At 36.0% G+C, this 14,082-nt stretch overlaps 2 protein-coding genes across 2 annotated transcripts; both read left to right on the top strand.

Moving 5' to 3' along the window:
* The first annotated feature begins 1,654 nt into the window (after nt 1–1,654).
* On the top strand, nt 1,655–6,085 carry LOC131944319 (uncharacterized). The gene is made up of 2 exons (XM_059304875.1): nt 1,655–1,791; nt 3,813–6,085. Exon 2 carries the CDS (start codon nt 3,826–3,828, stop codon nt 5,752–5,754), a length of 1,929 nt encoding a protein of 642 aa, XP_059160858.1. The 5' UTR covers nt 1,655–1,791; nt 3,813–3,825; the 3' UTR covers nt 5,755–6,085.
* A 4,092-nt stretch (nt 6,086–10,177) lies between these two features.
* On the top strand, nt 10,178–13,641 carry LOC131944320 (uncharacterized). The gene is made up of 2 exons (XM_059304876.1): nt 10,178–10,266; nt 11,274–13,641. Exon 2 carries the CDS (start codon nt 11,360–11,362, stop codon nt 13,289–13,291), a length of 1,932 nt encoding a protein of 643 aa, XP_059160859.1. The 5' UTR covers nt 10,178–10,266; nt 11,274–11,359; the 3' UTR covers nt 13,292–13,641.
* The last annotated feature ends 441 nt before the right edge of the window (nt 13,642–14,082 follow it).

Here is a 14,082-nt window from a genome sequence, read left to right as displayed (position 1 = left end):
ATATATATATACATACATATATATATATATATGTATATATATATATATATATATATATATATGTATATATATATATATATATATATATGTATGTATATATGAATATATACAATGTAAAGACGAACCCAGATTGGCTGATATAATAACACACACACACAAAAACTGTCACACACCGTTATATAATTTCTTGTTGTGCTTTCACATTTGCTGTAAGATTTCTGAATTAAAATTCACGTAGTAAGGGAGGTGATTAAATGAAAGAATCAAAACGTAAATAATCTAGTTACCTCTCTTATCATGTGATGTTAAATTTTAAAAGAAGAGTAGTTACCGATTTAATGAGTTGTAATGAGGGCTACACATCAATTAAAATCACTTGTAATGAAGGGTCAAATGAATTTAGTTCAGGTGTAAAGAAGATTTTTATATCAATTAAAATCCCCTGTAAAATCTCTTTCATTACACTTAGCATTGTTAGATAATTAAAACTAGATTGTAAGAAGAAGGCACTTGTATCGAGGCTATTCGCTGAGAAGTGGCCGGATAAATTTTTTGGACTTGTATACAAAAGATGCTAGTGTACATTTCGAATTTAACAAACATTCGATATTAATTTAAAAAATATTTTTTTAAAGTACATTAATAAGTTTAAAAAAACTAAATAAAATTTGCTGTAGTAAAAGCATCGGTTGCTTGCTTGATGCAGAGAGTGATGACTTTTTCTTACAGACAGATAAACATTGTGAACAAAATAGGAATCTAAAAACACAATTTAAAAGATCGAGATGTTGTGTCTAGTTCAACTACTTGGACAGGTTGCGCTCAAAAGTACTTCTGGTTTAATAGAATGAAATAATTACATGTTATACATAAACAAATATATAAAAATGTATTTTCGTAACTCAATATCATTATCGACACCGTTTCGGAGGTGGTAGCTCAGAGTGTAGGTGAAGTAGAGTTCACGTTTTTACGTGACCTTAACATATGCCGTTATAGTGTAATCGACGCCAAGAAGCGTTTACTTCCCAACCAGTGTTTCTTTCAGACTTTTTTATCCTGTGAGGGGGGTGGGGTGGGGGGGATGGGGGGGGGGGGGGCGTAGAACTTGACTAAATTTCCAGGTGGAGCGGACACTGGTAAAAGTATATATTTTCTATATATCCAAATGCATGGCTAACTGAAACTCTGGTCCCAATGTGTCCTAACTTAATACTTGTCCAAAGTAGACATAAAAAATACACCTTGGTAAAAATATTTATACTTTCTCTGAGAAAAAAAGAACAGTGGTGTGCTACATGAGTCTATGTGGTCTAGCAATAGAGCGCTAGACCGCTAAAGTCTCGAGTTCGAATCCTGGTTCAAGTTAGAAGAACGTCCCTGAGTCCACCCAGATATGATGGGATCTTAACTAGTGCTTGAGGAAGTAAAGGCGGCTGGGCATAGTGTTGACCACACTATCTCTTTATAGGCATAGGTCACAGAAACAAGTGAACAATACTTCACTTAACTCATGAACCGTCAGGTTCTAAAACTGAACTTAACTTTTTTTTTCATCATCTGCGCATATTATTTGTGTGCACCAATATTTGTTTTAGTTGCGCTTACAGCGGAACTGTTTTGAAATGAACGGATGTGATAGTTCCAAGTTACTTAGACACGGATGTTTCTCTAAGTGATTGGTCTCGAGAATCTGAAATTCTTGATAAAATAGTAACTAGATCGTCTGTTGTAATGTTGTGGTTTTACACACGTGTTCTTACAAAACAGATCTTTTAGACAGTTTTAAAGGTAAAATTTATTTATTCTGTAATTATTCCAAAAAATTGCAGACTTTGTTTTGGAACATAGCCTAGCTAGGCCTACAACTGCTGATGGATTCATATTTGCCTCTCAATTTTCTTATGTTCCGCGCCTTCAATTCATTCTGGATAATCTTTTGTCGTAACTACAACAATAGGTGAAGCTAGTAACGTGAAAGAAACGGGACTGATCAATATTGCTTAAATACAAGAGTGTGTTGTGATATATTTGCATAAATTACAATACTGATTGAATACTAAATATACTCATTGTATAAATATTTTATATATCAATATTATAGACATAAAAATCCATTTAAACTGCAGTATTTGACAGCAAGATTTGCTATAAAAACAGCGGCCATCTGTAAATTAGGTTGGGTTACCCTGAAATTCTAAAAATAAATAATATAATTTACAAAAAAAAACATTCTTAAAAAATATGGCTGATAAGTTAACAAGCTTGGTAGTATCTGTATCTTTATTTATTGCATAACAAATGTAAATAAAATTGTTTAAAAATAGGGATACACGAAACATTTGTGTAGCTTTGTAAAACATAAATCCTCGTAAAATTGCAAGTCAATAATATTTTGACTGTCACCTTTCTGTCACATTACTAGCTTCGGTCGAATTTACTGTCACGTGTCAGTTGTAACACATTTGTAATGGGCAGTGAATAGACACGACTTGGGGGCCATTCTTGTGTCGTCATAACTTCTCCAAATATGAATAATCGGGTCTAGGACATTACCTCCCCACTTGTCAATAACACCCGGACATTCCCCACCCCCCGACTCCCGCCTTGATTTTACCACCGGAGCAACTACCTCCTGTGAATTAACCTCTGTCAATATCCTACATAGAAATTACCCTCTCCTAAAAGTACAAGAATCCTGACTGCAAACCCAGAACCTTAACCTTAACCTTAACCTTAACCTTAACCTTAACCTTAACCTTAACCTTAACCTTAACCTTAACCTTAACCTTAACCTTAACCTTAACCTTAACCTTAACCTTAACCTTAACCTTAACCTTAACCTTAACCTTAACCTTAACCTTAACCTTAACCTTAACCTTAACCTTAACCTTAACCTTAACCTTAACCTTAACCTTAACCTTAACCTTAACCTTAACCTTAACCTTAACCTTAACCTTAACCTTAACCTTAACCTTAACCTTAACCTTAACCTTAACCTTAACCTTAACCTTAACCTTAACCTTAACCTTAACCTTAACCTTAACCTTAACCTTAACCTTAACCTTAACCTTAACCTTAACCTTAATCTTAACCTTAACCTCAACCTCAACCTCAACCGCAACCTCAACCTCAACCTCAACCTCAACCGCAACCTCAACCGTAACCCAACCCAAACTCAATTCTTAACGCTAGACCTAACCCTAACTGTACCTTTTTTTCTATGAAAGTGGAGGGGTGGTTGGTAATCTCTATTGTTCAGAGGTAATGACGAGGGGTCAATTGACAAGGGGTAATAAGTCCAGAGGGTAATGTCGGGGGTAAGTCCTGTGGGTAATTGACTTGGAGGGGTGGAGGGGTAATGGCCTGTTCGAGAATAATTTTGTTACTGACTGTTTCAATAGCTACATATATAAGCCAACCCCGTTGTCTCTGTATATCTCCGTATATCAGCCACTCACGTAATTTATGTTCTGAAAGTAGTCACTATAGGGTATGGCAATCTTTAAAACGAACATAGGCGCCATGTTGCGTAAGGGGAAATCACGTAACCTAACTGCTGTTTGTGGTAGGATGGCGTAATTGGATGGTAGAGCGCTCCAACTTGATTCTCGATAATCTGCAGGACTTAGAGACGTCATACTAACTCGAGTGCAGTTAACAATTCCAGACTTTCAACTTAGATATCGCACGCTGTGCTAGCAGGCACGAGCTCAGGCACGAGCTAAAAACTTTCACTTAACGACAAACCTAACTTATCACTTTTATTTCAAGATTGTTCAGATAAAGAGCCTTGCTTTATTTTTATACAGAGTGATCCACACGATGACGGGAAGAAAATTACCTCGCAGACATCAACCAAGCTTTAAAAAGTCTCCTACGCCAGATGCAACATCATGTGACTTTACTATCGTGGTTGACGGCACTGAATTTAAAAGCCACCGGGAAATCCTGAGTTCAGCTTCAAATTACTTCGACGCCTTGTTTAGAAGCAACATGAGGGAGACACAAGAAGGGAGGGTGGAGCTACAGGGCATGACAAGTGAGACTTTCGCTGTTGTTTTAAATTTCATCCACCAGCGTGTCCATGGTCTGACGGCTGACAACATTGATGACATCTGGGATGCAGCCAATCGTCTGGATATAGCAATATATCTTAAAGAAATAGAACATTTTGTCATCGATAATTTATCAATTGATAATCTATGGCACTTTTATTCAAAAGCTGTCGATTTCAATTCCAACAACGTCAAAGACGGCTCGGTAATGTTCATGAAACAAAATTACGAGCATTTTTGTAATATAAAAGAGTTTCTGAATTTGCCGTTTCATTTAGTGCTATCATGCATTGAAAGTGAGAAGTTGAATGTGAGGACAGAGGACTCAGTTCTGGAGTCTATTTTAACCTGGGTTTCACACGGAAAATACCAACAAGGTGCTTGTATGACACGTGAACGCAGCAAAAAGAGAATCTCGTGTAAGGATGATGAACTCCAGAACAATGAGAGTCACTCTCGTGACGTCACTACTTCTGTTGGCCAGATTTGTGAATCAGGAACCGTAACTCAGGCTGGCGAAATATCAACTGACAAGCCTGGCAATAACCTCAGAAAACATGGCCAGCACGATGACTTAAAAAATGAGGACCACACTGATGTCGTCACAAAATGTAGCCGGACAGGCGATCGAGCAAATTATCTCTGCAAACTCATGTCTAGTGCCAAACTTACTTTAGCCACCGACAGTTGCCTACAGAGTTTACTCAAAAACTCCTATATAATCCATTGTCCAGAAGCCTATCGGGAAATACAAGAAGCCCTGAAATACAAGTGTGGGGTGTATCCTCTAGAGAGCGCCATATTGACCCCTCTTCGAGCGAGCAACGAAAAAAGAAATGCCTTGGCGTTTGTTGGAAATAGTGTTCTGTATCTCTACGATTTGGAGAGCAGGACTTTAAGTAACGTCATGCTCCAGAATGTAAAGGGACGCTACAGAAAATTTAAGTCTGTCGTCTCGTTGGGGTCGACACTTTGCTTCACATGCGAAAAGTACTTAAGAAATTGTCCTTTCGCCACGCACAAATGCTGCATGGCAACTGTCCTTTTGTTAGACGAGAATAAATGTTTATCAACCTTGTATGAATTGTGCGGTAAACACAACTCGCTCTCTACTTTATTTCGTGTCAATAACAAGATTGTTTGCGTCAAAAGTAACGATCGCTACGCTGCAACCAGAAGTCGCATAGTGGATCCAGGTTTCTTGAATACAGTCACATTAAACCCTGGTAATAATTTTATTCCCATCTGTGTTTTTGAAAATGATATTTTGCTGTTTAAGTTTAACGTAACTCACAATCTAACAGTCAACATTTACAATCTGGAAACGAATTCCCTAACAAAAACCAAAATACCAAATGTTGGCGTACGCATTTTTAACATATTGGCCATACACAAAGACAAAGACACGTTTCTTTTACTCTCAAATGGAGTTTTACTATCGGTCAAGAGAGGTTCTGACAACGCAATACAATTCACACCGGTAGTTTGTCTTTGGACTTTTCCATGGTGGCTGAGTGGAGCTGTGTGCTATAAAAACGAGCTGACTTTGTTTTGTACCGCAAGCCGTCGGCCACTCTGGCCAATTTTGACGTCCGTACCGGGATTGTTTGACAAGGTCAATGTTGTCGAGCTGGGCTCGAAGTTTCATATAAAAAATATGGTGCCTGTGGCAGCGCCTGTGTCTTGGTTCGGGTAATCAGCTGTGAGGTTCTGGCAGTGTTTTTTTTTGTTCCGTCGTCTGCTGTCACAAGTCATTAAATAAAAGTCGTCATTCAATGAGAACTATCGTAGGTCGTCAAATACAACATTCCATAAACGACTGATATTATCGGTGGCTAAACACATAATATAACTTTATTGTTTGACCAACTATTTCTTCGATTTTTGACTACATTGACAATTAAGGATTATAAGCGACTTTGATCTAGATCCATCACGTCGAAGAAACATGTTTTCTATGAAAACATATTTTTATAGTGCACAACATCATTATTTGAACATTATCTTATGTATTTTATTATAATCACAAATATACTGTAAGACATTAAAACTAAAATAACTTAAAAAGACGTATTTTTAATTCTTTTTTTTTCACAGTTTTTACGTTATTTTTAACTAGAATATTCTTTTTATTTCATTTTTTTACTTGGTATTGTGACCAGTTTAAACATTAACATCATGTATTGCCTTCCCAATATCTCTCATACACTACCTTCAGAACTATACTCCCAACAGCAATAACAGCAATTGCTGTCTTCACAACTGCTGTCCCTCCTCCTCCCCCCAGTCTTCACCGTTTTGCCTTTAATTTAACAGCTGTCACTCTAGACAGCCTTCACCCCAACAACCTTCACCCCAACAGCCTTCACCCCAACAACCTTCACCCCAACAACCTTCACCCCAACAGCCTTCACCCCAACAGCCTTCACCCCAACAGCCTTCACCCCAACAACCTAAATCCCAAAAAACCCTCCAGCTAAAGTCAGTCTCCTACTCTTCCTGCCCTTAATTTTTTTTAAATCTCTCAGTCAATTATCGACAATCCTCATAAGTTTATAGGTTATATTGCGAGAGGTTCTATTATAATATGACCTTCGTAGAGCGAGACAACGGCGACATGTCTAATGGTTTTTTTTAGAAATCGGAAATAGCGTAAATTACTACTTCCTGTCAACGGAAATAAATTACTCAAAATTTGATAAAAGGTCGAGAATTATATCTTTTACTTATATGTGAAATTTCAATTATCTATCTGAAATAGTAGGCCTACTCAAATTATAGGCTTTTGAAAAATTGAAAGTAGAAAATGTACCACTTCCGGTTGTCGGAAATCGCTGAAAATTTTATGGATCTACAAATTTCATATAATACTTATATATTAAATTTCATCAACCTAGCTGTAACGGTACTCAAGTTATCGTCTTTACAGACACACATACACAAATACACATACACACACAGACATACGGACAAGATTGCAAAATTATGCTTTTCCGACTCAGGGAGATGTAAAACGTCGAGATTTGCTAATAGGAATAGACCCAAGCTTTTCTTTATAGTTATTAAAATAGTTTTGCATTTTTATTTATGTTCTCCTTTTTTGTATTATTAAATAAAATCTTGTTATTAAACTGATTTTAAGCATTTTATTTCAGTTCTTTAAATTTTTTAATACAATAAAGTTGTATGACTAAAATCTATTCTACGCGAAATGAACATGACAATGCGAAATGCGTGTATCATAACGCGGTAAATAATACATTGTATAGAAAAATTGTATTCATTATTTAACATTAATTTAGCATCCGATTGTGTCCAATATTATGTCAGATCTGATTACCATCGGGGCTAGATTCTACGGGCAAAGTTTGAAACAAATCGGTTAGTTAAAATTGATCCAAACAGATTGGATGGGCAGTTTCGATCCATGACAGACACACAGACATAGGAAGCAAGTAAAATAAATGCTCGTAAAAACGGGTTGGACGTGAATAATTCCGTATGCATAAAGCTATTGAAGAATAATATAATACATGGAATATTGAAAGGTTTAACTTGGGTTGAGGAACTGTAACTAAAATCAAATTGTCAATCATGTAGGGAAAATGTAACCTTAATTTAACATCAAATCTTGAAATGAATAAATTTAAAATACTGATTCCTTTCTAAAATTTTCAAATGCGTTTAGTGACGATAGTTAATTTCGTTTTTTTTTCTAATTAACTACTCGTCACGACAAGGTCCTTAACTGGCCTTTAAGTAAAAATTGCAATATTAAAGTAAGTTAGTATCTAGCTGATCACGTTTTGTTTTAGAACTTTTATCCGTTTAATAGTAGTGCTGACTCTCTTGTTATGAATGGGTATATAAAAATGTTATAAAAAGATTTTAAAGCGTTACCGCATTGACATTCTAAAAGCTAAAAAAAATGTAAATCAAGTAACGTTGCTCGTTTATACAGATTTTAAATTCACGTAAAATTAATTGTGTTGGCCGTCATTCCACTGTAATTTTTAAATCAACACCATTTTATTACTTGAAAGAAAATAAAGATGAAAATTTCCAATAAAACAGCTTGCTTATAGCAATTCAAATAATAATAAAAGGGCAATGTGTGCCAAACAATTATACACTTATTTTTTATTAGAATTTTCAACTTAGTATTATATCACGTTCAAAACGAACAATTTTTAAAATATCTTCTGCTATGGTTTAACACTCACTTTTGATATTTTCTAACTATTACTTAAATATTCTATAGTGTTGAAATAAAACAACAGTCTATCCATTATAGCTGTAAAACATTATAATGATCAGGTAAGAAACAAGAATATCTAATTTTGTCAATTCTAGCCATACCAGCATATAAATGTAGATCAAGTTTAGAGAAGCATGGCTGATAACTAACCATCAACCACAAACACAACAAACTATAATCACTGCCTATTTCCTAGTAGTGTGTTGCTATCGGCTGTGCGAGTTTATGATCATTTTGTAATTGCTTATATATTACAAAAGAAAAAGACTGTTGCTGATCAGATGCATTCCAGATATGCTGTTTGAGAAGAATTTTTCTATAAGGATAGGCAGCTATAGCAAATGAGGTTAGGCGAAATGTTGAGTTAAGATAAACTATTTAATAATTGTACTGACAGAGATACCACCACAAAAACAAATTTAATTGGCTTTGTATGATTAATTAATAAATATCCTATAAATAATAGCAAAATGATGTAGAGGTCGTCCATAAAAGACATCAGACTTTGAGTTTGTGTGGGACCTTTGTTTCGGGGGAGGGGGGGGGGGGAGGTTCCATTTTCAAACACTCATGCAAAAAACTGAATTTAAGCCTTTATTTGCATTATTAAGAGTTGTTTTATAAATTGTTATAGGATAATTTATCAGTAGGCCTACAATAAATGTTATAAAAACCCATAGGTCTAAATATTTTCTAAAAATCGCTGCTTTAAAAACAAAATAGGGATTTGGGTGTTGGGGAATGTGGGAGGTCTGGCTTTTGGTAACGATAGAGAGTGGGTGGGGGATATGGGAACAAAACGTGACATCATTAATAGATGTCCCCATAGTCAGAGATCGATCTAGATTGATTAGGCCTTTATTAAAATGTTGATATTAATTACGCTTTTTTCTATTATTACAATGGAATATAGCCTAGTAGTTCATGTATATCAAATAACATAACATACCCTTTCACCACAACACCCTGACTATACCAATCTAAATAAAAATAAAAATATTTTTTTAAACTGCTGTTACATTATTGATAATTTTGTGTTTGAATATTTCTAGCCTTAGTAAAACCGGAAGTGATTTTGGACTTATTTCACAATAAAATATTCAATTTTGGGTGGAAAAAATGCTTTCTGGCAACAACCAAGTGGAACCATTTGGATTACTTTTCCTACCTATACTTCTACAACTATATCTGTGAAGGTATTGCTGTATTTTTTTTTGCCTACTTTAAAAGTAATTCGCTAGTTCAACATTTTTAAACAAAATGGAAACTATAGCAACTGACCACTAGGACCTAATCTTATTTTTACTTTCTCGTATATACGAAGTATAGAGAAAGTTTTGTGATCGTGCTAAAAAAAATCGAGATTTTTGGAATTAGATCTTTTACTTACATGTGAAATTTCATTTATCTATCTCAAATGGTAGGGCTACTCAAGTTATAGGCTTTAGAAAAATTCAAAGTAAAAAAAGTGCCACTTCCGGTTATCGGAATTTGCTCAAAAGCTGATACGCATCTACGATTTTGATATAATACTTATTTATGAAATTTCATCAACCTAGCTGTAACGGTACTCAAGTTATCGTGTTACACACACACACACACACATACATACACACACACAGACATACGGACAAGATTGCAAAGCTATGGCTTTCCGAATCAGGTAGGTGTAAAACGTCGAGATTTGAAAAAAAATCTCTATTTTTTTTCACGATTACAATACTTTCTCTATACTTCGTATATACGTGAAAGTAAAAATGAAACATTAATTCATTTAAAATCTACGCTTCTGCGCACCAGGAATTTGGTTCATAAAAAATATCTGCTTCGTCGCGAATACATTTTTTTAATGAACGGATGGCACATTTTTAATGGTGACTTAGACAACTATTATTTATTTACATCATTTTGCGCTGAAATTTTATACTTAAAATGTTCTAAAATCTAAAGGTAATATTTATGTTTAATATATCAGATAATATCAAAACCTAGCCCTACAGTTTTATGCTTTTTTAACCCTGTAATGGACAATGTAGGTTTATAGTTTTTTTTCTTAATTATATCTGACACCTCTTTTCAGTGTCTAGATTTGTTTACTAGCGTAGGCCTATGTATTTATATTCAGAACAGTATGTTTTGTGTATATAGTGTATATAAACTGTGCTGTGAGTTGTGACAGTCCAGTTAGTATCTGTTTTCTGTAAGTTGTGTGAGAATGTGTGTGATTGTCCCAGTTAAGTCCAGTTCACCTACAAGGTCAGTGTGGGTTAGTTCTCTACTGTTAGAAGGCCAATATATCTTAGTTTGTGTTCTACTTTTACTAGCGTATGTGTTTATATTTAGAATAGTCTGTGTTGTGTAGTAGTGTATAGAAACATTTTTAGTTTTAACAAGCCGATGTTTCATTTACACTTGTTTTGAAACCATTGTGTAATTGTTTTTCTAAAATGTTGCATTGCACTTGACCACATATAAATCCGTGTCCGTGTGTTCACAACAGTCAGCACTATGCCTAGCCACATTGTTTCTCTAACGTGAGTTAGGTACCCAAAAATACCTAGCTGTGCTCTTGGACAAACCTGGGGAGGTTATTTGGTTAGCAATCGTAAGTTCTAACACAAGTCGACAAAAATCAAGTTTAGATGTTAGACTCGGTAGGAATTCAATGAGTTTACCCAGCTCTGATGATTAACTAACCATAGAATGTTCCCTGAGTTCACCCAGCTCTAATGATTAACTAGCCATAGAGTGGTCAGCACTATGTCCAATCATCTTTTCTTTTCTTTAAGTGAGTCAGGTTTATATCCGAGTTGGGTGGACTCAGGCCATCGTACGTACTCAATCCGTGGAGTCATGCTCTAGAGTTTAGAGCTAGCAGTCGTGAGGTATATCATCCCAACATCTCAAAAGCTCTCATGTCAACACTATATATTGACCTAGACAATTTATATTTTCAGATGTACACCATGAGATCATGGAACCAATTTTGACACTGAGATATTGCTGAACGAAATTGATCGCAGAGACATCAACAAACTTAAATATGGCTTGTACGCCTACGTCGAACGCCGCATCATTTGACTTTACCATCGTGGTTGAAGGCACCGAATTTAAAAGCCACCGGGAAATCCTGAGTTCAACTTCAAATTACTTCGACGCCTTGTTTAGAAGCAACATGAGGGAGACAAAAGAAGGAAGGGTGGAGCTACATGGTATGACAAGTGAGACTTTTGCTGTTGTGTTAAATTTCATCCACCAGCGTGTCCATGGTCTGACGGCTGACAACATTGATGACATGTGGGATGCAGCAAATCGTCTGGATATAACATTATATCTTAAAGAAATAGAACAGTTTGTGATTGATAATTTATCAATTGATAATCTATGGCACTTTCATTTAAAATCTGTCGATTTCAATTCCCGCCACGTCAAAGAAGGGTCGTTAACGTTCATGAAGCAAAATTACGAGCTTGTATTTAGGATGAAAGAGTTTCTGAATTTTCCTTTTCCTTTAGTACTATCTTGTATTGAAAGTGAGGAGTTGAATGTCAAGACAGAGGACTCAGTTTTGGAGTCCATTTTAGTCTGGGTTTCTCGCGAAGAATACAGACCAAGTGCTTGTATATCACCTAACACTAGCGATAAGGGAGCGGCGTGTAAGGATGTTGAATTTCAGATCAGTGTGGGTCACTCTCGTGATGTCACAAGTACTGGTCAGTTGGGTAGCGTCATAAAGGTTGGTCAGAGTTGTGACACAGGAACCGTAGCTCAGGCTGGCCAAACAGCAACTGACAAGCCTGACATTAACTTCAGAAAAAATGGCCAGAACGGTGACGTCAAAGATGAAGAACACACTGGTGACGTCACAAAATGTAACCAGACAGGCGATCGAGCAAGTTATCTCGCCAAACTCATGTCCAGTGCCAAACTTACTTTAGCCACAGAAAGTTACCTACAGAGTTTACTGAAAAACCCCTATATAGGCCAATGCCCAGATGCCTATCACGGAGTACAGGAGGCAGTAAAATACAAGTGTGGGGTGTATCCTTTAGAGAGCGCATGTTTGGCCCCCCTTCGAAAATGCAGCGAGAGAAAAAATGCCTTGGCGTTTGTTGGAGTAAATTCAGGTCTGCACCTCTACGATTTAGAGACCAGAACTTTCAGTGAAATCAAGCTCGGGAAGGTAAAAAGAAGCTACAGATACTTTAGGTCTGTTGTCTCTCTGGGGTCAAAACTTGCCTTCTTGTGCACAGACGGCTATAGAAATTGTTCTTTTGCCAGGCACGAATGTAATTTTTATACTGTCATCTTATTAGACGAGAACAAAAATGTATCAACATTGTATGAGTTGTGCGGTCAATACACATCAGTGAATGCTTTATTACGGGTAAATAACAAGATTATTTGCTTCCAAAAAAAATATTACTCTACTGCAACCAGAAGTCGCATAGCAAATCCAGATTTATTGAACACAGTCACATTAGACTATGGTATCGACTTTATTCCCGTCTGTGTTTTTGAAAACGATATTTTGATGGTTAATCATAAGGATTTTTTCAATGACCGAACTGACGGTTTACCAGTCTACTTTTACAATCTTAAAAAAAAGTCCCTAACATCAACCTTATTACTAAATGTTGGTGATCAAGCTTCTGACCCTGTGGCAATACATAAAGACAGAGACACGTTTCTTTTACTCTCAAGCGGAGTTTTACTATCGGTCAAAAGAGGTTCTGACAACGCAATACAATTCACACCGGTAGTTCGTCTTTGGACTTTTCCATGGTGGCTGAGTGGAGCAGTGTGCTATAAAAACGAGCTGACTTTGTTTAGTGCATTAAGGCCTATAGCATTTGGAAATATTTTGACGTCCGTGCCGGGACTGTTTGACAAGATCAATGTTGTTGAGCTGGGCATGAAGTTTAAGATAAAAAATATGGTGCCTGTGGTAGCGCCTGTGTCTTGGTTCGGGTAATCAGCTGTGAGGTTCTGGCAGTGTTTTTGTTGCTCCGTCGTCTGCTGTCACAAGTCATTAAATAAAAGTCGTCATTCATTGAGAACTATCGTAGGTCATCAAACACATTACCCCAAATAACGATTGAAATTATCTGTGGTTAAACACATAATATAACTTTATCGTTTGACCAACTATTTCTTCAATTTTTGACTACAGATGACCTATTTAAGGAGAATAAGCGACATTGATCTAATTCCATCGCCAAAGAAAAAAAATTCTATGAAAACATATTTTCAGTGAACACATCATTATTTAAACATTATCGTGTGTGTTTTATTATAATCACACATACACTGTAAGTCATTAAAACAAAGATACCTTCATAAATATGTATTTTTTAAAATAATTTTACAATTTATACCTTCTGTTAAACTAGAATGTTCTTTTTATTTGATTTTTTACTTTGTATTGTCATCAGCTTAAACATTGCCTTCCTAATATGTCTCATACACTATCTTCAACATTATACTCCAACAGCAATTACAGCAATCGCTGTCTCCATAGCTGCTGCCCCCCCCCCCCCCCCACCGCTCAGTCTTCACCGGTCAGCCTTCAATTTAACAGCTGTCACTCTAAACAGCTTAAACCACAACAGTCTAAACCCCACCAACCTGAACCCTAACATCCTAAACCTCGGAAGCCTTCATTCCAACAGCCTATTTTCTCCTTTTTAGTGTAATTTTACATTTAAACTTGTTATTAAACCGTTTGTTTTAGCATTTTATTTCAGTACTTTAATTTTTTTTGAT

This window comes from Physella acuta, unplaced genomic scaffold, assembly GCF_028476545.2.
Source record: "Physella acuta isolate Inbredline_101_S28 unplaced genomic scaffold, ASM2847654v3 ptg000488l, whole genome shotgun sequence".
NCBI lineage: Eukaryota > Metazoa > Mollusca > Gastropoda > Physidae > Physella > Physella acuta.
The sequence above is the reverse complement of the archived record's forward strand: the minus strand, read 5'-3'. Positions and strand labels throughout refer to the sequence as shown.